The sequence below is a fragment of the Carassius carassius genome, chromosome 45 (genome assembly GCF_963082965.1).
Source record: "Carassius carassius chromosome 45, fCarCar2.1, whole genome shotgun sequence".
Lineage (NCBI taxonomy): Eukaryota > Metazoa > Chordata > Actinopteri > Cypriniformes > Cyprinidae > Carassius > Carassius carassius.
In genome coordinates, this window is record NC_081799.1 from 5000386 (window position 1) to 5025774 (window position 25389).

The window sequence follows — 25389 nt, forward strand, 5'->3', positions numbered from 1 at the left end:
TTCTTTCTTTTTTTTTTTTTACATTTTCCTTTCTAAAACTACGCTTATGTATATTTAGAAAGTCTATGCATTTTTACATTTTGGTTAATGGTCACATGCACATGCAGTTAAACAAATTAACCCCCCCTTTTTATTTATGCTAGTTTAAAATGATTTATTTTAATTTTACATTTTCATTATTTAATTGATTATTAGCTTTCCTTTAAACTCACAACCCCCCTGGAGTTCCTTTACAAACCCGATTTTGGGAAACATACTGTTTAATGCACTTCATGATGTTAATAACAAAGAATGTTTTCGGTCAAACTTTATTTTAAGGTAAACTCCCAATTTTCTGCTTATTAATAGTTAGTAAGGTAGTTGTTAAGTTTAGGTATTGTGTAGGATTAGGGATGTAGAATACGGTCATGCAGAATATCTGCTTTAAAAGTACTAATAAACAGACAATATGTTAATAATAGGAATGCTAACAAGCAACTAGTTAATAGTGAGAACTGGTCCCTATACTAAAGTGTTACCATGTTTTCTTTATCTTTGTATTTTTATATTAATATGGTACAAGATTATCCCATTCAAATCAATGAGATAAACAAGTGAAATCAAAAGTAATCTAAAAGCAATCAAAAAGTGATCTGATCATATTACCCAAAATGTTTAATGTAAATGAATACGTTACTAACTAAAAAAAAAATGTCATGTAATTTGGAAAACAACGGATTACATTTAATAATTTCAATTAGTAATTAATCTAAGTAATCTAGAATAAATGTATTTCATTTCTTGAAGAAGCAAACGTTAATAATGATGTTCTGCAGTGGCATGAGAACAGCAGATATGTTAAATAAGGGGCTGCCATTTGCTCGCCTCTAAGGTCCATCGACCGAGGTCTTGTAGCTGACCTGTAAACCTCCTGATATCAGCCCTGCGCATGCACTGCAAAATCATTTATTAGGTTTTGATGAAGTTATATTGGGGTTATGCTTCAAGCACCTGGCGGCACATTTTCATCCATAAATCACTTGTCATGTAGATAATGTCTATTCCTGACATTATGCTCTTGTATAATTACGTATAATGGCCTAAACTGCAAAATGTACAAAACTTAATGGATTATTAATTCTTCTAAATTTTTTGAAGAATAGAGGTTAATCAAAGTCAATGCTGTTTTATTAAAGTCAAGTTTTGGATGTGATTAATCGCGATTAATCGTTTGACATTACTACTTCATACATGCGATTCAGATGATTCAGATGTTCATATATTACGATACCACATTCATGGGCTCCAAATTTCCATTTATTTATTGAATTAAAGTCTTTAGCTATTTAACATTCAGCTTTGAGTGTGATCGCGTTAGTGTTTGTAAGTACTAGTGCACTTCTATTTGGTGAGTGACGAGGATAAAGCCACTCTACGGTTGCCCAGACAGATGTGGACAGATGAGAGAGAGAGAGAGAGAAAGAGAGAGAGAGAGAGATGGAGCTCTAGTGTGTGTAGGGTTGCTCCACAGGGGCTTTAGACAGAGAGTCCACTTATATTGCCTTGAGTTCCAGCACTCAGAGTCAGACAGGCCTAATCAGCTCTCAGCAGACAGCGTCTGACCGCACAGATCACTGATTCAGATGAGCTCAGTGTGTCTCAAAGCCTCCGCCGAACACGAGAGGGCATGACATGACAGACGGAGCGAGAGGAGAGGAGAGCAGAAGGAAGAGCGGGAAGCGAAACTTGACAGATGGAGTTGCAAATAAAGAGAAAAGCAGAAAAGTAAACATCTTACTGGACATCGACTTCGAAGTCCGTAGGGATGTACGTAGGATGCTGAAGGTGCCAACTGCAGTAGAAGCCTTTGGGATAGGTGTTTGATCGACACGTCACCTGCGGTTCCTTCGGAGGAACTGTGAAGAAAGCAGAAGGGTGGCAATGTAAGTACTTTGTCAGCAACAACACCTTTGGAAATCCATCAGTGGCCCAAAATACAAGTCCCAGGAGACTTTTTTTAACGTTATCCCCTGCTTCCGTGGCCACATAACCCCTTGAACCTCCCCATTCCAGGCATCAAGTGGGAAAGGAAATGTAATAACCGCCCATGCCCTCCTTCCAGATTAGGGTCCTTTCTTACAGCGCCACTGGACCATGCCTACCGCTGCCAGAATTGAAACTGATGACTTAGACCGGTTGCCAGGGTTACGCATAATATTACTCCTTCCCATGTATTCCTGTGTGTGAAATGGAGAGTGATTTCAGCTCTGTTGGCTGCTGAGTGCCGCCTTCTCCCTCCTCATCTCTTTCGGCCCCCGGGGTCCTGACAAACTAGAGCCCGCAAGAAACAAAACCGCTTCAGAAGCTCACCTCTGGGCTTCCTTTTGAGCTCTGATTGCGCTAAACAGCTAGCTTACACGCGCTCTTTCCTTACGTGACAGGCTTTTTGATGGACATTTCACCAAAGTATCTGTGAACTTGTGAGAACTTGCGATGCTCTTAAGGCCTGCTATAAAAAGCACAGACTAAAGAACACTTAAAAACATTAAAGAGTAGATGGCTAAGATAAAACACCATTACTAAGGAAAATAACCTAACCTTTGTGAAACTTTCTCCATTTTTGTGTAAACTGATATAAATAATACCACAAATTATGTACTGTTACTTTAGACAATCAACTTGGTGGACAATAAAAACAAAAAAGTCATATATTTAGCCAAATATATAGAATAAATTGTTGACCAATTAGCAACCACCCTGAATACCCTGGCAAACCATGTTGGAACAACCTAACAATCACCAAGAACACCCTTGCAACTTTACATTGTCACTACAACTTTAATTTAATTGAAATACAAATTTTAATACAAATTTAAAATTTAATTTAATTTAATTTAATTTAATTTAATTTAATTTAATTTAATTTAATTTAATTTAATTTAATTTAATTTAATTTAATTTAATTTTGCAGTGCGGTTTACAAATAAACAAGTTGGAAAAAGATTATTGTAGATTATTCTAGAAATTATAAAAAACATGTAATTTAAATAAATATATAGATTCTAGATGATTCTAGAATAATTTCTTACAATTTATATATATATATATATATATATATATATATATATATATATATATATATATATATATATATATATATATATATATATATATATATATATACATTTTACTATAAATGATATTATTTTCTGAAGTGTAGAAGCAAATATAATCAAATAATCCCTCCTTCAATAACCTCTCAACTGACATCTCCAAATTTTTAAATCTAATAAATTAATTTCATTTAATTTCATTTTATTTTACAGCAGAATATAATTATGCTGTGAAAACGCTGTACTTTTATTTTGCTTTTTTTTTTTTTTTTTGAAATCACCCTGCTGTTACTTTAGGGAAACATCTTGCTTAATTTATTACTCAGCAATGAAGAATCAATTACCAATCCAATGGAGTTTTACTCTTCTGTTCAACAAGAATACTGATAAAAAACTGCAAACCACACATGAACAGACTGATGTTGCATACTTCATTGCTAGACCAAAACATGAATGCAGGAGATAGGAGAAGACTTGTTAGAGGAGAGGAGGAGTCCAGAGTGTAATGCGTTTGACCTGACATTCCATCCATGAGCCGCGAGCTCAGAGCTTAGACAGTTTCTCCTCAGGAGGTGCATTCCTCCATAGAGTTGGGCCTGCAGGAGGCCTTCCTCACCCTCAGGCCAAATGGGCACACTGACAGCTCACAGACCCTCATCCCGGCTACTAACAACACCCGAACCCTCCCCTTTCACTTCCCCACCTTTCTCCAAAGAAAGTGCAAGGCCATCCTCACAGTGGAAGATCTCAAAGACATTCTCCAAAGAAGCAAAAGCGGCAAAACAAAGGAAGGTTGCTTTTCGGAGAGAATTTGCAACCTAGCAACACCTCTATTGTTTCCTTTATGTTTTTTCTCACCCCTCCCCCCTTTTTGTAGGACAAAATGTTGTTGAAGTGACAAAAGACATATCTCAGCGTTCTTCCTTACGAGTGATTTCATCTAAGATACTGGTGCCAAAGGAAAAGCGTTAGCCGGAGATGTGGAGAAGCTAAACAAAAGTGTCACTTAAGCCATTTTGATCACACTAGCCTTGAATGAAATGGATGGGAAAGTTATTCAAACTGCTTAGTTAGGAGTGTGAATCTCACAAAAGAATATCTGGGTTCTAGGTTTTATTTTATTTTATTTTATTTTTCTGTGGTTTATGAATAAACAGGTGAATAAATTAATTTAAGAATAAATAAACCAGCATAAATTACATTCAAAAACCAGTACTGACATGATGAATTATTAACAATTTGACTTTAACATTTCACATTTTCACATTTCACATTATTCAATATTTATCATCAAGGTCATCATATCACACTGATATCAAAAGATGGGATTTATGCTCTTTAAGCAAAACATAATTTCTAATTTCTCTCTCCTGATTTTGTGGTTGAATATGACCTGGCTCTTTTCCTGAAGATTTTCGTGAGGTTCACTCTTTTTCTCTCTCTCTCATTTGCCATACAAATTAAGTTCTCACACCTTAAAGCAACACACTAAAACCAATTCTGCTTTATGTAAAGTTAACACTGTTTGCCTCATTATAATGAAATTCAAAAAAGTGATCAGTTACATCACCTGCAATAATAAAGTGTGGATTGATTGACTGATTTAGTATGATTGCATTTGCATTGCACTTGAATACAAGAATGTCAAGAAAAAAAAAATGAGGAAGAGACTAGCCCAAAAAATGTCCCAACATCTGTGATTTCAAAATGGCCAGCAAGACCTCACTTGACGTAGTTATACCCCTTCAGTGATTGCTGTCATATCATATGCAGGCCTAGCAAATAATACCTTCCAAACTCCTAGTAGAAAAAGAAAAACTTCAGTATACTATTTGTAATAAAAGCTGATAATTGCAGATGTCAATGAAGAGGTGCAATTTAGCTGTCAGACGAAGTATACTTACCAGTGAAAAAACAACAACAGTCCTTCTCAGCCTTCCGCAGTCCTGTTTTTCTATACTGATGCAATTTAAATGAAACATACAAAAACATTTGCCTTGACTTCGGCTGCTTTTTTTTTTTTTTTACCCCACTTTAAATCTGAATCCTATGTGTCATTCAAGGCGCTGAAAACATCAAGTGCGATTCTGACAGAGTCTACGACCCCAGAGGCATCAGGTAAACTCTTTTCACACGTTCAACAAATCCAGCTGGTCATACAAAATACAAAAGATAAGGCTTCACTATTGGCTCCCCTGAGTTGCCGGCTGTCTGCTCCCTAATCTGAGGCCATTAAAAGGCCAGCACAATGAAAGACGTGGTTTCAGGGGTCAGTTGGCAAACGTCAAGCCGTCGGGTCACATGAAAGGCGAGCAAGCGAATCCCAGGCGACCACCACTCTCATCACTAACTGCTGATCTGTCAAAGTTGGGTTGGAGCCCCCCTCCATGACTCGTCTGGAATGTGGAATATGTGCTCGATAATTGGAAGCAGCACGGCGAGGGAAACGGGGGTCAAGTTGCATGCAAGGCCTCTACCTGCAGAAAAAGTGGAGATCAGTTGTAGGAAACACCTAATATTGTCTGGACCAGCAGATAATGTGCCTTTTGATGCAGCTGACAAGTGTTCTTAATCTGGCAGCATGCTGTGGGCGTTTGAAAACATGCACAGCCATAATTATTTAATTTGAATACAATGCCTTGAATCAAAGACATGTGGTCTAATGCAGCTGCTTTTGCAGTGATCACACATCATTTTTAAACATAAGGTGCTCTATACAACACCTGAACTGTGAAATCAATATGATGCATGCAAGATAGTTAGGACTGCTTTGCAAATCATTGGCACAGTGAGCAAAAGGGCTAACAAAATCACTCTGGACCCCTCATATCCAGCACACTCCCTCTTCGACGTCACACAGCACTGAGCACCAGAATGCCAGACACAGGAAAAGTTTCTTCCCTCAGGCAATCCATCTCATGGAGACTTGACAATAAACGTAGAACACAAAACACTATTATACATTTGATAAATAAATAAACAAACACATACTTATTTACATTTCCAATTTGCACCTAACATACATGTACATACTAAATTGTCTGTTTTGTATATTGTGGTTTTGCTATTTTGCGCACTGTCTATTTTGTATATTTGTATAGCATTCTTTTTTAATATTATTGTTTTATTGCAATAAAGCTCATTATGATTCTGAAGATTTTAAATACATTCTGGTGAACCGGGCAGCAAAATCTCAATGAATCATATAATTTTATTTGTGCATTATATTACTGTATTATTACCATGTTATAAAGCAATTATTACCACATATGTTGTTTCTTTATGCATGTTACACTACAGTGTTTAACAGTGTTGGGGAGTAACTGGTTACATGTAATGGAATTACGTCATTTAATTACAAAACAAATGTAATCTGTTACAGCTGATTAGAAAAAGTGTAAGTAAATTGAAGTTTACAGTTTACTTATTTGATAACTCTTTTATTTCCAATTTGGGTCTATGTACATGGAATTTTTTTTTTATTATTATTTTTTTTAGATTAACTGTTAGATGCCAGTGTTTTCTATCAGAACTATGCAAAGGTTAAACGGTTTCTTGTTATGATTTAAAATCTGTGTTTAACCTCATGATGATGATTTTCAAATAAAAACAGGTCCTAATGTCAGATTTTGTTGTGGCTGTGCTTTAAAATTTAAATATTATAATCTTAATTCAAGTGATGAAGGATTTTGAAAATCTGACAGTACTCAGTGTTGAGTACTACTGTAAGGTTAACCCTGCCTGCTTTAAATGTTTAAAAATGATTAACAGCTGAAAACATTCAGTAGAAATTTAGAAAAGTAATCAAATGTAATTTGTTACATTACTTTCATAAAGTAATTGAAATACTTACACTACATATTACATTTTAAATAGGGTAACTTGTAACCTGTAGCCTATTACATTTCAAAAGTAACCATCCCAACATTTTTTTTTAGGTTTTAAGGTTTTAAAGATATTCTCACTTTTAAATACAAAATCAATTTTTGTTTCTATTATTTGGTTGCCCCAAATTATGCTTTTATTATTGCACCTTGTCTAGAAGACCAGGGTTTGGGGGTACGGTCTTCAAACAGGCAAAACCATCATCATAAATTAGTCACAGTGCTTGTCCTGTGCAGAAAGTGCCTGGCTGGCATCTTTTCAAGGAACAGCTTTGCTCCGTCTGTGCATGCATGCAAATTCATCTTATGCCTCGGATCCTAATCAAAAGTCCAATATAAAAAAAAGCCCCATAAATCCTCGACAGAGGTGCATGAATTGGAGTGAGGGGGATTCTGGCCTATAGAAGACCACTGCTATAGACCAGCTAAATGAATTGTATTCTTACGAGCGCCAATAAATCATCAATCTCCTCTGAGTATGTATTGCATCTTGGATGTACAGAAACTAAGCGCTAGACTCTGTCCAGTTCCCCCTGTCATGTACAAAAATTGCGGCACTTTACTCACGCTGTGTTTTATCGGTAAAACATTTCTCCTCTAGACCATATGTTTCAGCAAACTGTTGAAACTGAGCAAATTGGACGGGAAAAGGCCAGTCAGTGATCTTTAACAAAACAATTTCAAAACGTTGCACGGGCGAAATCCACTGCTGTATTGTGACAATAAATCTAAGAGTAATATACTGTGCAGCGTTAACAGACCATGGCGTTAACAGTGAAGGCTGTAGAAAAAAAAATGGGACATACTTTGTTTTTAAAAACCCTGGTCTCAATGGCTTTGACAGGGTAGGTGCTGTTGTTTTCACTCAATGTGTGTTCGGTCAGGGTGGTCTAGTAAGGTAAACCAGCTCTCGACAGCTTCAGATCTATAGATTTATACCATTTTCTTAACTATGAAAATAATTTAGCATGACATATTTCCATCCTTTTAAAGGTTAAATGTAGTTATTAAGTAATAAAGTTGCTATGGGTTAAATGTAGAACAACAAGCAATTAGTTTAATATGTAACATTCCCCCCAGCTTTTCAAACAGGTTTCTATAATTGTCTCTTGTTAACAGCTGAGCTGTGTGATGTTGCTACAACCTTTTCAGACCAATCAGAGAACTCCCAGAAATCCACATCACATCTGGGTCTACATTATCACCAGTCATCCCCTTTAACCATCTGTGACCAATCCAGCCAGTATAAGATTATATCCACTTCACTAAAAATTCTCTGAGGTAAATTTAAAGGTAGTTGTACATATGCAGTGACTAGAGCAGGGACCATCTGTAGAGGGGCGGAATACATGAATAATACTCAGAGACTGAAAACCTCAAGGCAGTAATTTTACATTGAAGCCATTAGTGTGCGGTGGAAAAAAATAGCAGTTCTGTTTCCATAGGCCCTCTCCTGCGCTGTCCCCTAACCATCCGATTATCATCGAGACAAAGGGATGTTTGATAGAATTTGAGGACGTTAAAAGTTCTAGTCACTCCTGAGGGAATTCCTCGGATAGGGTTTGGTTCTGTGACCTATGTCTAGAGTGAGTTCCAGCTTGGGATTTAGGACTAATTCACAACATAGTATTGGAAAATGTACACAAGTCTGAGTTGACAAAGTAGACTATAGTCTATCCTGTGACCGCATCTTTGCATTTGCAAGTCATGAACACAAAACATTTGAATTTTACCAGTCAACATTTTAGACCTAAACAGCTGTAATCATGGTTTACAGCCTTCTGGGTAAATGTTATTCAAAATGCATTATGAAATCTGTGCCTTCCTTAAAGGTCCCGTTCCTCGTGATCCCATGTTTTAAACTTTAGTTAGTGTGTAATGTTGCTGTTAGAGTATAAATAATATCTGTAAAATTCTAAAGCTCAAAGTTCAATGCCAAGCAAGATATTTTATTTAACAGAATTTGCCTACAATGAATGACCCGTTTGGACTACATCCCTCTAGTTCCTGCAGTAATGACGTCACTAAAACAGTTTTTTGACTAGCCTCTGCCCACAGGAATACACAAAAAAGGGGTGTGGTCTTGTTGCGCTCCGATGGAGAAGAGTTGCTTTTGTCACCATGTCGTCGAAACTCTGTTATTTTCATCTCGGAGTCCAATCATCTTTGTTTGGCCTTCCCAGGGACGCTGTACTTGGAGATTAATGGTTACAATTTATGTTTAACTCGGTTCCCAAAAATTATAATCCACATGTAAAACTATGTGCAGCACATTTTGCTGAGGACATCTTCCTCAATCTCAATCAGTTTAATGCCGGATTCGCACAAAGATTATTCTTGAAAGATGGAGCAGTTCCCTCTTTGTCTGTAGAAGGCATTGTTTATGGACCACAACCGGTAAGTGTATTTTATTATTTAAGTTGGTGCGTTTAACAGTTTCAGTAACTTATTACACAAAGGACAACGTTAGCTTTGTTAACTATATGTAAGCGCTGTGCAAAAAATCGAATGTGATTTTCATGCACATCTCGTCAGTAAAAACGCTCCTGTGATTATAAGTACATCTCCAGCACATGCATTCAGATCAGGATTGCCAGGTTTTCAAAACAAATCCTGCCCTCTTTCTTCTCAAAACTACACCAAAACTAGCCCAATCGCGTTTCCAGGAGGGCAGCGTGCGCTAAGCTGCTGTCGAATCACAACACAGGAACCACTGGCCCAATCAGAACTCGTTACGTATTTCTGAAGGAGGGACTTTATAGAACAAGGAAGTCATCAGCGTGTTTTTATGACAGTGAAAACAGTGGTATACAGATAGGTGAATTGTGTGAAAAATACTGTGTTTTTTTTACACGCGAAACATGAACACATTTTATATTGCACACTGTAAACACAATCAAAGCTTCAAAAAAGCACGAAAAACGGGACCTTTAAAGGCAGGGATGTTCAGTCCTGCTACTAAAGGTACCTTTCCTACAGAGTTGATCTTCAGTGAACCCAGAGACTTTGATTAGCTGGATCAGGTGTGTTTAATTAGGATTAGAGCAAAACTCTGCTGGAAGGTGGCTTTCAGGAACAGGACCAGACATCCCTGCTTAAATAGACTGTTGTCCTGTAAATGTAACTTTCTTTCTTCATTAGAATACAAAGGGATAATTTATGGGCAATATCATGGCTGCTTAGGAAGGATCTGGGCTTTAAAAAAAATAAAAAATTATATATATATATAGTGATTCATGAATTTTCTAAAACCATATGATTGCTTGTGTCAGGGACAGACAGAAATGTAAGATATCATGCACTAAAAAATGTGTCATTCACTCGAGCTCTTCTTGCCGAGTTTATGTGAGAACTGTTCTTTTAAAACAAGTCTTTTCAATAAAACAGTTGATCCAATATTTTCAGAGAAGAATTCTGAATGATTTGATCATGAACCAGACATTTTCTCGAGATCAACTCACTGAATTGATCCAGTTAAAGTTTAATAGCCAAGTAAATGGGAAGACTCTCTGTGAGTAATAACTTACTTTTTTTTGTTTAAAAAGTTACTATATTATAGAACACAAGCTATTTTAACTATTCTTTATGATATTTATGGTGATTCTGATTCTTAAACTTGAAGGTTTCCATCCCCTGAGATACACAGAACTAGACCGGTAAATCTTTTTGTCTTTTCCACCCATTCAGTCACAAAGTTGAAATGAAATCACAAAGAACGCTATGCTTCAGAAAAATTATCTGATGGGAACAGGGAGGGGGTGGGGGTAAGTCAACAGGGGGAGTTAGCCTCTGTAGTGGGCCATCATGAGGGGCTAATTTGACAGAATGCAGGGAGGAAGACTGATGACTGCTGAGTATGTGGTTGTAAAACAAAGAGGGAGGGGCTGATGGTCGAAGGAGGGGTGGGAGAGGTAAATGGACTGCCCTTGTAGACAACAGCATGGATGAAGTAAAGCCTGACCTGTGTTTGGGTGGTCTTAGAGCCACTGTGGACACCCATGAGAAAAATGTTTCTTCCTGGGAGCATTCCTTTGCTCTACCTTAACAATACCCTAAAAGCCAAAGAGAATTGTCTTTTACTGTATATATAAATTAGTGTGTGTGTCTATATTTTGTAGAGTTCAACCATTATTATGTATGTTTTACTGGGAATGAAAGTGTCTGTATTCCAAACAGATGGGCCTTGACAGGGGAGTTATTAATTGAGAACACTGGGCAATGTGTTTGCACTTAGACACATTTATTAGCAAGTCAAATGCCAAACTTTGATGTCTCTGTGCCAAAAAACAAAGTATTGCATATTATGCGAAAGCATGAAAGTTAACACTAATGAGAAGCTCTAACATTCTCCATGTGGTATAAAGGGGCTCTTTAACACTAGAGTCACTGGTGCAATTATAGAAATATGACATGTGCATTTAACACATTCCCATTAGATGAATAGATTTAACTTAAACCAGCACATTTTCTTTGGTGTCCCAGCATTGTCAATCTTGTTTTCAGATGGTTTGGTTGGTCTTTTAAACTAACCAAGCTGGTTATCAATTTAGGTCCAATCCGAGCCTAGCTAAGGTATTATTCAACTGGTTTTGCTGATTGGCCTACCAAGCAATTGTCAATTACCCATCAAAACAGACCAGCCTAACGAGTCGACCAGGCTGGAGGAGCAAATACTTTTTTCAAGGAGGGAGAGAGGAAAGCAAAGGGTGGTACCTCACAGACCATGCCGTCTACAATGTCTCACAGCTCTCCAATTAGTCAAGGATTAACTAGCAGTGAGGATGGACAGGCATCAATGAAATATCAAGCTATTCAACAATCCAATATTCCATCTAAATCCCCCGGAATGGTGTTTCAGTTTTTTTTTGTTTTTTTTATGAATGTCTCTGAACAGCTGGGACTTTTGGTCCCATCTACAGTAGGGTGTGCGGCGGTGGACAGCCAGTCTAATATTCTACAGAAAGGCAGGGGATAAATGGTGTTCATTGTGTGAATGGAGCTCCCTGTCATTGCACAGTCATGCTAATGGCTTTAATCTGACAGTGGGCTCTGGCAGTCGGCTCTTTGCTCCTTGGCTTTTCCTGACGCCCCCCCTCCCCACCTCCAGCCCCTTCACATTCCTGTCCCCCGTGTCATCCGCAAGGAACGGGCAGTATTACATGCCTGTTTGTTCCCTTTGTCATACAGCCTTCCCAGCTATTAGGGCTTGAGTTAGGAGGGGCAGTGGGTGGGGGGTTAAAGACTGAGAAAAGCGGGTGTTGTCTGGGGGAGGATGGTGGGTTTCTGCCTGAGACCACTAAGCTCGAACGCTGGCCCACATTCACTCTACCCCTGCTGATCACCATTGTTTCTGATCAGTCAGGAATTTGCTCATGCAAAGCCCTCTTTGACTGAAAAAGAGGAAGACAGTTCAATATGTAAGCTGGGGACTGGCGGTAAGCGCAGACCATTGAGTTTGATCCATTGGAAATGACAGCAGAGATTTGTCTTTGACTAACTCTGGCCTTAGGGCAATGAACCCACAGATTTTTAGCCACATAGGTCTGCAGTAGACACCTGCAGATATGTACAGTGTGGCTGCTGCCTTCTTATTATGCGACTAGACTGAGCAATTGAGCTGAAAATTGGTATGCCAAGACAATCTAAAGCCATGTGGGTCGAGCAGGTATGAGAGTGAATCAGCTTACAATACTAAGGTAATCTACTCTGACAGGCCCAAACAAAATTGAAATTTAAAGGGATAGTTCACCCAAAAATGAAAATAATGTCATTAATAACTCACCCTCATGTCGTTCCAAACCAGTAAGACCTCCATTTATCTTCGGAACACAGTTTAAGATATTTTAGATTTAGTCCGAGAGCTGTCAGTCCCTCCATTGAAACTGTGTGTACGGTATACTGTCCATGTCCAGAAAGGTAAGAGAAACATCATCAAAGTAGTCCATGTGACATCTGAGGGTCAGTTAGAATTTTTTGAAGCATCGAAAATACATTTTGGTCCAAAAATAGCAAAAACTACGACTTTATTCAGCATTGTCTTCACTTCCGTGTCTGTTATATGACAGTTCAAAACAAAGCGGTTTGTCATATCGGGTTCGTGAATGAATCATTCAGTTCACCAAATCGAACTGAATCGTTTGAAACTATTCGCATCTCCAATACGCATTAATCCACAAATGACTTAAGCTGTTAACTTTTTTAATGTGGCTGACACTCCCTCTGAGTTAAAACAAATCAACATCCCGGAGTAATTCATGTACTCAAACAGTACACTGACTGAACTGCTGTGAAGAGAGAGATGAACACCGAGCCGAGCCAGATAATGACTCAATCACGAGTCAAGAACAGGTTGCATCGGTTTTCGGATCACCAGTAGTTCTTTCTGACAGTTCGATTCAATAAACCGGTTAAAGAAAACGGTTCACCGGTTCTTTTGCGCTCGACGTAATGGCGTCATTGGCGATGATTGCAAGCCTTCGGTTTACCTGGGCTCATAACATTAGCACAGAGTCAGTTCAGAATCAATCAACAAAAGAATCAGTTCGGTTCAGACGCTCTGTGTGTCGGTTTGCTTCACGCTGAATCACACATGCGCAGTATCATCAGCTCCTCGGTTCTCGAATCGGACACGTCTGACAGAAATGGTTCTTGATTCGTGAACGAGTCATTATCTGGCTCAGATCGGTGTTCATCTTCAGTTCTCTCTTCACAGCAGTTCAGTCAGTGTACTGTTTGAGTACATGAATTACTCCGGGATATTGGTTTGTATTAACTCAGAGGAAGTGTCAGCCACATTAAAAAAGTTAACAGCTTAAGTCATTTGTGGATTAATGTGTATTGGAGACGTGAACCGTTTAAAACGATTCAGTTCGATTTGGTGAACTGAATGATTCGTTCGCGAACCGGATATGACAGACTGCTTTATTTTGAACTCTCTCTCACAACAGACACGGAAGAGAAGACAATGCTGAATAAAGTCGTAGTTTTTGCTATTTTTGAACCAAAATGTATTTTCGATGCTTCAAAAAATTCTAACTGACCCTCTGATGTCACATGGACTACTTTGATTATGTTTTTCTTACCTTTCTGGACATGGACAGTATACCGTACACACAGTTTCAATGGAGGGACTGAGAGCTCTCGGACTAAATCTAAAATATCTTAAACTGTGTTCCAAAAGTAAACGGAGGTCTTACGGGTTTGGAACAACATGAGGGTAAGTTATTAATGACATGATTTTGCAAATTGGGAGAACTAACCCTTTAACACCACATGGGTGTTTCGGGAGCCCATGGGTATGCAGGATTGTTTTCATCCTGTTCTGGTCCCTCAGTCAGCTAGATAATGGAGAATGTATCTTCAGTGAGGTGAGGTGAAGTAATGGCCTCTAATACGCGCGTCAGGAAAGTCATTTGGCCAAAAAATTACACATTGGTATTTGTAGACAGCTCAGTTCCTGTCTGGCAAATTTAATCCTGGCACAAAGTTGGTCTCAGGATTTAGCACTCAGTGTTTAATTAGTGACTGTTAAAGTTTAAAGTTTAAACCGAGGATTAGAAGTCCTAGTGAGAGGATTAGTCCAAAATACCGGTATTGGTTTCAGGAATAGATTTAAGGCTTTAAATGCATGGCAGTGTTTATCTCATTGTGGAAAGGGAAAGCCAGAAAGGTGTCATTTCTGGCAATCAGTTTTGGGTGGGTGGTTCTTACCAATGTTGGCAAGTGCAGTTGTCAGGCAGATTCATCACACAAGCATTGGCTGACAGCTTAATTTATTCAATCTGTTAGATGAACACTGCTCCCCAAAGGTGGAATGCCTTGATTTCACCTAGAATTTTAATAGGCCTGACTGCTCTTGGGTTTTTGACCTGTGGGATAAAGATTATATTACTCCAAGGCAACCGTAGAGTTGTGGTTTGCCTAAGAAAAACGGCTTCAACCGAGAAACACTTGCCAGATGAAAAGTAATTCAAGGGTTAAAAAATGGGTGGAAATAGTTATAATGGGGGCAGCAGGAGCAAAAAATGCTCTCTAATTTCAGTCTAATTTTCTTTGAGAGGAAAATGACAGGTTAAGTTGAATGGTTCCCCTTAATATTTACCGTTTCTCCTGACATTTTCCTCCCTGGTGTTCTTGTGAAAATATCAGGCAGATTAACATTTCTGATCGGTAAGCCAAGAATCCCTGCAGGAATCGCATTGGGGACTTAATTTCTACACCGCAACGACAGAATAAATGATCCCTCTGCTTATAATTAGATATCAGGACTCTGTTGTAACTTTGGAACACACTGGCCAAGTGAAAATTAGTCACAGTTCAACAGATGTCTGTAATTTCTGTAAAAAGGATATGAAGTTAAGTAAAGGTTTTCAAGCCAGTTTCAAACCCAATGTAAACATTATCTCCACAAAGGCCCAAAAGCGGAGGACGCTGTGCTTAGTCTTTATTCCCGATTGCAAAGAACTCCGGAGTTCGTCCCAAATGACAAATCACACACTTAGCCGGGAGACAGTGGCCATTTGGGAATGTGTTGCTCAGGGTTGCTCTGAGTGCTCCAGACATAAGAAAGAAGGAATTCCATTGATTCACTGGACCATGAATGGACTTCAGAGTGTTTTACCCCCACCACAGCCTCCTTGCACCCAAACTTCCCTTTGAGCTAAACACTCTTTCTTCCATGCACCTCGTCCCTTGTCCCCTGCTTTTGCAGGAAAATTGCATTTTGTAAGACTGATGCAAACGGAAATGCTTTTAAGTAATAGCCGCAAACTGACATAACCACAAAAATGATTGAAAATCTTGTAATTTCAGAGGGGGCTAAAAACTATTTTTGAATGCGAGAGGAAGCAAAGCAGACTCATAGCAGTGACGTTCATAAGCCAAACATAAAATGTAGGAAACATGCTAAAGACATTAAAAATGGATAATGGCATCTTGTATTTGTACTCGAGGCATGTTATCCTCACAAATACAGGCATTCTTATCCTGATGAGACCAAGAGGTTGCTGGGGATCTTAAGGAGGAGAGGATGTTTTAGAAAAGTTCAAATTGTTAGTCGACACATTTTTTTTTCTGTTCAATCTATGCATTAGTGCAATTTGCTATACACTGATATTTGTATATCGTAGTGCATATTAGCTTTTATATTTCATTTTGAATGCTATAGATTAAGAACTATACTGTATCCATTCCATTCGGCAATATGAAAAATGAGGTCAAATTGACATATACAAGCACTATCACTGGCATTAAATGCTTACATCAACAGCTCATTATCTGTATACATGCTCCAACAAATTTCACTACACACACTGGAGGTTGCCTCACCCTGCACAAATCTCAGGACTGTATGGATCAACAAGGCGGCATGTGATTTGGACAAAATATGCAATTCTCATTAGGGTATGGAGTTATGGGCTAGCCAGACACACAGTCCTCTGTCTCAATTAATGGCAGCGATGTCTGCAATGAGAACAAATCACCTGAGTTCTCCAGACAGTCGGCTTCTCCATCTCCAGAGAGTCGGACAGATTCACTTGCAGACATCTGGTCTATTTACAAATTGGAAAATGCAATTTAAGGAACAGAAAAAAAAAGAGAAAATTCTGCATAGACTGAAGGTTCTGCAGGAATCAAACCAAATTGCCCACTGCACTTTTGTGTGTCTGGCCCATAATTAATACAGTTTACCAGAAACAAGAGTGGAAGACAGTAGGAAACAATCTATAAAATACAATCTTGTTATTTTGAGAAAAATGTTGCTTCTTTTATTAAATGCTGCATTGCTATTTCACCATGTGACAAGACTCTTTTTCTTCTTCTTCTCAAAGAGCTGCTTTTAATCTGAGAGTAAATAAAAACAGCCTTCACATAAAGCTGGACCATAAAGTTTCAAAGTAATCAGGCTCTGGAGAGAGGACTAAACCATCCGTAACATCATAATTTAAGCTTTACAGATTTTCCCAGTATTTGCCAATATGACTTTTGGTTCATACAAAAAAAAAAAAAAAATATATATATATATATATATATATATCATAAAACTGTCATAGAGAGTTATTTATATATATATATATTTCATTCAAGAAGCAATTCATTTCAAACATTCATCAAAGTAATTACAGTCAAAAATACAACAGGAATGCCTTTAAAATTTTAACACCTAAATTTTACATCTCCCATCAAAACAGTTCTTTATATTTAAGCACACTCACTACAACTGCTACAATTTCTAGTTATGTTGCCTTCAGGCTATGTACATTAGTTCATTGATCTTTATTGGTCTTCTGTGGTCCATAAAAGGTCAGACTAACAAAAACAGAGCTGTTTTTCCAGTCCTTAAATGCTGATTCTTGAACTAAACATCTAGAAACAGCTTAAGAGAAGCAGAACACCTCAGAAAAACAGTCTAGTATTTGTTTTTGCACAAGATCACAAAAAGAAAAGAAGGACAGGCTGGCTTCTTTTCCAGCGTTGTTGTGTCTCTGTACGGACTGGATCTTGGGGGGGGGATTACGTTGCTCCCCATAATGAGTGTGTGTAATAATTAATGGGATTAGAAGATTACATAGTGGTTTTTCCAATCTGTGCCCAGGGCCGTATCTCCTCACTTATCTGATGGCATGATCTCAGCATGTGCCCATGTGTCAGAGCAATGTCTTATTCTGGGCAACAAGCACCAGTCTTCAGATGCAAGGAACTCTCACAGATGGGAAATAAGGGATAAACGATTGAGCAGAAATCATTGGTCCCGTTTGTATAACCTTAACATATATATATATATATATATATATATATTATCATTTTTTTAAACATGATATCTTACACATGGAGTCAATGTAAGAGCAGTAATTGCACATCAGATGGTAAAAGATCAATTGGGGCAGATTGTGTTTTATTAATGCCGCAGCTAATCAGCTACTCAGAAAGCATTGATTTTCAATACAATAGAAGAAGTTTCAAATATCTTGGACATATGTAATAAGGGAAGCTTATAATAACCAGCAGGTAGGACACATTCAAGACGAGTGGATCAGGGTTTAGTATGAGTTAAGCTCTATCGACAGTACTCATGGCATAAAGTCAATTAGCAGAGATAATTGAAGCACTTGACCTCTTATTTAAAATGTGAAATATTTGAGCTGTGAACTTCTAAAATGGCTAAATGTTCAGTTTTAGGCAGAATGAACTTCAGGTTATTCATCAGCGAAGGTATTTCTGTATATCTTTCCTCCTACTAAAAATGTGCTTTCTGGCATTCTTGCATAAATCATGTGGAAGTTACTGAGATTACTAGTTTTATATGGTCATGACAAGTGTGTGTGTGTGTGTGTGTGTGTGTGTGTGTTTCTTGAAAAGAGCAAATTTGTATATAATATAGTAAATTCTATACATGACTGTATTTATTTAATACAAACAAATGTATAAATGCAAACACATGCATGCATGTATTTAAGAAAATATATATGTTTATATATTAAATATATAATTATTAAATTAAATTAAATTCATGCACTAAGCAGACGCTTTTATCCAAAGCGACTTACATTGCATTCAGGCTAACAATTTTCTCCTATTTCTCCAATTTTCTGGGATTCGAACCCCCAACCTTGCGCTTGCTAACGCAATGCTCTACCACTTGAGCTACAGGAACACATTATTACATGTGTATATAATATAAACTATAATAATATAAATATATAAATTTATATACATGTCAATATTTTCAAAATATATAATGTATGTCTGTTTATTATTGGTCACATACTGTAAATGAACCCTTGATAAGAATAAGATACCTCTTTCATAAGCATTCAAAATCTTACATACCCCAATGAATGGGAATGTATACTGCAAACACTAAAACATGTATTTGTGCATTGTGGTAGGCTAATGGTTAAAGGTCTACCAAATGAATATAATGTCCCATACTAACATATCTTGGGACACTGAAAGAAACACTTCTGCTATTACTGATGGTTTTTAATTAATGCAGAGAGCTCTCAAATGTAAACCCCAGAGAATATGTTAAAAATAAATCAAGGAAAAAAAAAAAATGCAGCCATGAAAAAGCCAGTTTGTCGTAGTGTTATGCACTAGCATGCTAACAGGCAGAGAAAGGGAGGAAAAAGTCTGTCTGAAAGCACTAAATGTAGCCGGACATCTCTTAAATGAATGAGGCACAAAGGGGATTACCTCACCACATTTCTTCTGTTACTTTTCCACACGCATAAAAGCAACTTCTCAATGTGTGTTACTATTCTAATTTCAGCCAGGGAACGGAGGGAGGGTGAAGGAGGAATCAAAAGACACCGCTCTGGTTTGTGGATAGCGATGGAATGTGACAATGCTAATTATTGCGTGCAAAGCTACACAAACCACAATTCCACCTGATAATGGACGATAGTTTTTCTTTTTCCTGTCTTGTGTGAAAATCACTCCAACATTCCTTTCAATGGATACTTTTTCTTTGTTTGTAAAGCAAAGGTATTAAGTAATGTCAAACATAAAATACGAATATGTTTCAGATAATAATCGTGATGGCAGGTTAGTCCAATAAAACATAAAACGAAAATAAAATAAAAACAGTAAAAATATATACTTGATTTTTATTAAAATAGCAGCTTGTGACTGTTTTTCCAGTGAGGCTGGGTTTGATATTAAGCAAAAGAAACAGCAAGAGAAAAGGCGACCAAAATAGTTCTCTGAAAGAAACAAAAGTTTTTTGAAGGCCTCACAGTTGGAATGTACAGAAAGATACAGTGAGAAGGCTGAAAGAACCACATCAATGGCGCCATATATTCAAAGAGCAGCAGACAGAAAGAAAATGAGGTACAAGAGCAGAGGGAGATGATCACCAACATGTTGGAGAACCTCGACATGAAGTGTACTGATCTGTTGGGATGGGGTCATGAATGCTGTCCTGCAGAGCCAGATTTATTCACTCGCTGCTCTTCCACGCTGTGGCTCCTCTGGTTGATCTTCTTTTCATTTGACACTAAAAGACAGCCACTGACTGTAGCCTTTCAGCACACATCACCATGCCTTTGTGGAGAATAATCAAAAGAGATGAATATGTGCTACAGCCAGGAATCGCCATGATTTGCCCAAGCATTGAGTCTAAAAGGACAGGTTTTGCCATATAGTTGGCTACAATGACCATGAACGTCTTCTTCTGGGGCATTGCTTGTGAGTGGGGGTAACATTAGATCTAGAAAATGAAGAAAAAAAAAAGATTTGTTTTTTTTAAATAAAATATTAATCATTCATGCGTTTGCATGATGATATACACGGTATGTCTTCCACACGTGTATGCACATTTTGCTAATCACACCAGTAAAGGCTTTGAATATATACTGTATACAGTCTTGTTTAAAATTAAATTAAATTAAATTAAAAGAGCAACAAAACAGCATAAAATATAAATAAAACATTATTAATATAAGAGAATGTAATAAATTAATAAATTAAGGTTCATTTTTTTAAAGCATGAATTTTTTTTTAATATATATTTTACGTAAAAACTATATAAAATACTTAGCTAAATACCCAAGTCTTTAAAGACTTGTCTTGTATAACATCAGATATTCTTAAGCCATGATAAAATCACTTGAGCAGCAAGAGAATGTAAAAAGATATTTTGCTAAACACCCTAATATATATAATCAATATATGCAGAATGCAATCAAGTGCATGCAATAAAGTTTGATAAAGACTGCTGAAAAATATTCAATAATCAATATATGTGTCTTGTAATAAAACATCAAATATAAAGGCTTGATTTCAGAGAATATAACATTCTAATAAATTAATATTCATTTTTAAGCATGCAATCCACTCATTTTTGTGATATTTGTTAAAATCAATACAAAATATTTAGCTAAACACCCAAGAAAGCCGTATAAGCAAGATTACAAGATAAAACAAGACAAAATTCCTTGAGCAGCATCAACTATCAAGACTTGTTTTCAAAAATGATTAATTTTAAAGTATGCAATTCATTAATTTGCATTATATGTATATCTAAAAATATAAAATGACACAAATACGTCAATTTTTCGAAATCATAATCATATGTGGAAGGTTGTTTTTGCTATTATCCAAAGGTCAAGGGGAGGTTGTGAGCTAATAGATTTAGATCGTCACTGCCAACACAACAGTTTTGAGTTTATCGACAATCCCGTGATTCAGCGAAGAATTATTGAAATCGCAATTCTGCTTTATTACCATCGAGCCGCCACTTAACCCCAGGAAACATTCTGTGATAGATGATACTGTCACTCCCAACAAACAGCATTTGCTAAACAGCATGTACCAAGGTCACTGACAGACGAATGTTTGCATGTGTGTGTGCTTTGTGTTTTGCATGATGATGTCATCAGAATGATCAATACTTGAATGACTTCCTCCCTCCTCCATTGTCAAGGGTATATTGCCATTTCCCTAATCACAGACATTATGAGCACAACGAACAATTTCCCCATTAAAGCACCATCAAGGATCTATTGAGAAAACAATCTGACCACATAATCATCACTCCTCTGCTAGATCACTGCCAAACCCTAATGAGAAACAGAATATACCCAATAGTGAGGGGTTACATCTGAATGAACATTAGTCTGAGCAATAGGATTTGTAATTAGGTTAAACTGAGAAATATTTGCTTATTTAATGGCCATGTGTTTTTGAATTGGATATAGTTAGTATGTCAGTGCTTCCCAGAGAGCTGATTTACACAGCAAAATAATTGAATCGCAAAAGTGGTACAACTAGATAACCTCTCCTAAATTTATCCAAAATAGTGCAGAGGTATAGTGGAAACCGCATCTAAGCAGAAGCAATCTATGTCTTGTATAAAAATAAAGGAATAATATTAAAACTTCCTCCTAAAAAGAGATATAAACAGATTTTATAGGAATATTCCATGCATAATTATATTTTGATAAAGGGGTCATATGATGCCTTTTAAAAGATCATTATTTTGTGTATTTGGTGTAACTGAATATGTTGACATGCTTTAATGTTCCAAAAAACACATAATTTTTCAAATACTGTACATTATTGTAAGTCCTCTATGCCCCGCCTCTCTCAAACGCATTGTTTTCTACAAAGTCCCTCCTTCAGACAAACGCAGTCTGCTCTGATTGGCCAACTGACCCAGTGCATTGTGATTGGCCGATCACCGCAAGTACCATTCAGATATGTAACGCCCCTTTTCCATAATTGTGAGCTTCATCTTTCAAAATAAATGTAAAGACAGTTATTAATGTCCTTAGTTTTACCATCAGTTCAAGCTGAAAGAGGAACAGAGTCTCGTGACAGACACAGTGATGAAGCTCGTATGTGTTTCAGTACACAAGCCACAGACGGTTAAGACAGCTGACTCTACTGTGACCCTCCCCCCCCTCTCATATACATATGCGACGTGCAAAACTGCATTTGATCATTCATCAGCAAATACTTAAACTAATACCAAAACATACTTACAGCAGCTGATTCAGAAGCGCCAGATTGTTGTAGCAACGTCCTCTCCTAGGTTCACGAAACGGTCGTCCATAAAATGTGTTGCTGTTCTGTTGTAAGTAATCTTAAAGATTCCTAAACTCATCTACTTTTGAAAGGCCAAATAAAGTGCTTTTGCTTTCGCCTAGATACACACACATCTCCCTGACATGACTACTTCAACACTAGCTGTGTTACTGAAACCACGACTTCTTTGCATCAACATTTGGGCGGCATTACGCAAATATTTCCACATAGTGACGTAGGCGTGGGGGCGTGTTAGACAAGCTGTTTTAGGGGTGGCATAGCAGAGTCTTAACTTTTATAAAGAAAATCTCTTTGGATTTGAGACTTTAGTCTTTGCAACTTTACAGATCTTCTTTATGCACCAAGAGCTTGTAACACTCCAAAGAGAAAGGAAAAATTGAAATCACATCATATGACCCCTTTAACATTTTCTCCTGCTTGTTTTTTTCTTGTTAAAAACAGGGAATTTGAGCGACATTAAAACTCTTTTATATTCGGTGCCTAACAATTCCGTCTTTACATTCAGAGAAACTCAATCTTTTATTTCTAACCTTGTCATTTACTTAACAGGTCAAACAATCTTTTTAGCCTAGAAACTTTAAAATGAAGTCAACCTTTATCTAAGAGTTCAGTTAAACCAAGACTCCTTAATCACAGAAATAAATTAGGATCAAACCAAGGGCAGTCGAAGAAATAAAATCTCAATGAACTTCCAGTCAATTTGACAGACTCTCTAAATTGTCTCCTACTGCCGACAACATTGCATTGACTGGTCGGTCTCATCAATTACTCTGTCCGTCAATATCAAAATGCATGGCACATTAAGTTCTCATGCATTCAAAACAGATGCTTATTTCTGCATTTTTCTGCAGTATAATAAGTAAACTAAACTGGCTTCCGCTAACACTAACAGGATTCTTTTTAATATCAAGTACAGTATATGGGTTAACAAAGACTCTATTTCTAGGTCCTTGCCTCATAATTGTATTCGTAATGAACTTTCACATAATGAATATTCATTTACAGCTTCACACTCTAGGATTGTCTTCTGGCTACAAGGCCACTAATTGAATTGCTCGTGTGCAGAGGACAGCTGACTGCTCTTCCGTTTTTTCGCCTTCACATAATTATTTTCTCGGCTGCCAATCAAACCTGCCAGTGCTGATTGTTTAGACTGAGCCAATTTGTATCTTGTGTAACCTCATAGATCTACTTTACAGTTAGCTGTATGAATATACAAACCAAACTTTTGAGTAATTAAAAGCACACACACAGCACTCATAGTCACAAATAACACTGAACCGTCACTGCCCTGTGTGTGCTTTACTTGCACACTGAACTTTAGCACACAGCCATGCATTGATGGATTTATTGATGGCAATTAATCAAATGTCCTACTGAGTCACTTGTGAATATCACGGAGTAGAGTGTGCTTGTGCAGGAAGTATAAAATAAATATGACGAGACACGCATGAGAGAATATATAACCTTGTAAAGGTAGTTTTCCAAAGATTTTTCATATATATAACTGATATACATAAAATGTTGAGAGACCAAATGAGATCTGTCACAATATTGAAGCTGGAGTTATGTTACAGAAGTAAGAAAAAAACAAAAAAACAAACAAACAAACACAAAACAAATAGGCACTTTAAAAATAAATAAATATATTGGAGATTTATGTAAACTTTTTGAATTTTTGGGAACAATAAACCAACCAACAAAAAAAAAAAAAATAAAATAAAATTAAAATAAAATAAAAAAAATAAATTAATTAAATAAAACATTAAAGTAAATAATAATAATAATAATATTAAATACATTTTATTCACTTGTTTTTAGTTAAATCAGGAACATATTACTTTTTTTTGCCACCACTCCCTTAATTTACACACTTCAAAAAAACAAAAACAAAAAAAAACATTAACAGCTCTTGTATGGTGGTGGATTTCCGCATACACTTTGTGGACATGGCGTGATTTCAGATAGATCACTTACATGTTGGCCCAGTGATGCACTGCTCTGCGTTTATCATCTTTCATCCAGACCTGATTTGACTTCCATGCTGGTTTATGAGGTTGGATCACATGGAGCCAGACAGATGCAGGAAACGTCTAACTACTTATTACTGCTTGTTCGGAGCTGCATACTGGTGTTTAGCATGAAAAATAACAAGCTGAAGACGTTTAACTACAGAGTTGGATGTTGGCGTAATTCTCTCAAAAGTTGAAGAGGGTGTATGTACTTTGAACTCTGTGTTTTAAGAGCTCGGCCAATTCTGAGCCCTCATTTTGGGCATCGAGTAGAAGCAACTCATCAAAATTGCCAATCTTGCGTTAAAGCTTTCTGCAACCATATAAAGTGAGCTTGTGTACGTCTGTGTGTCAGAAGAGAGGGAATTCTAACCTCATGCCGTTACTGTACACAAATTAGAGACACATTCTTTCCTCATTTTGCAAGCCTCTACCAAGAATTTCCTTGGAAATCCAACTCCAACAAAGTAACCCAGACCTGTTAGGTCAAACCACAGAATATGCAAATCTAGCTGCTAGCCATGGAAGTCTTCACATTGGAAAATGGCAACCATTGGAACAAACATCAAACTCTTTGTTCACTTAAATTGTTGCATAGATGCATACAGTATATATACAATGCCATTCCAAATCCATGAACCACCTTCAACCAAAATGGAGCTTCAAATTAACGTGTGTCTCTCATTTGACATGATTAACAAGAATAGGGAATATTCAAAATCCATGAGTTCATAAGTCCACCATTCAGTAAACAAGAATAATTAATGCTAAGAAATCAAAAGTTAACCGGGAATCCACTTTAAATGCAGAAATGACCCAACCTCAGCACATCTCAAACTCAATCAGAGCCAA

At 37.1% G+C, this 25389-nt stretch overlaps 1 protein-coding gene across 2 annotated transcripts in view; it reads right to left on the bottom strand.

Annotated features, from left to right (window-relative positions):
• The window catches only part of cntfr (ciliary neurotrophic factor receptor), a 192005-nt gene that overhangs the window by 44581 nt on the left and 122035 nt on the right, over positions 1 to 25389 (bottom strand). For both annotated transcript variants that reach the window (XM_059539326.1, XM_059539325.1), the window contains exon 4: positions 1778 to 1895. In XM_059539326.1, the coding sequence (XP_059395309.1) occupies positions 1778 to 1895 (118 nt within the window). The remainder of the gene's footprint in view (positions 1 to 1777; positions 1896 to 25389) is intronic.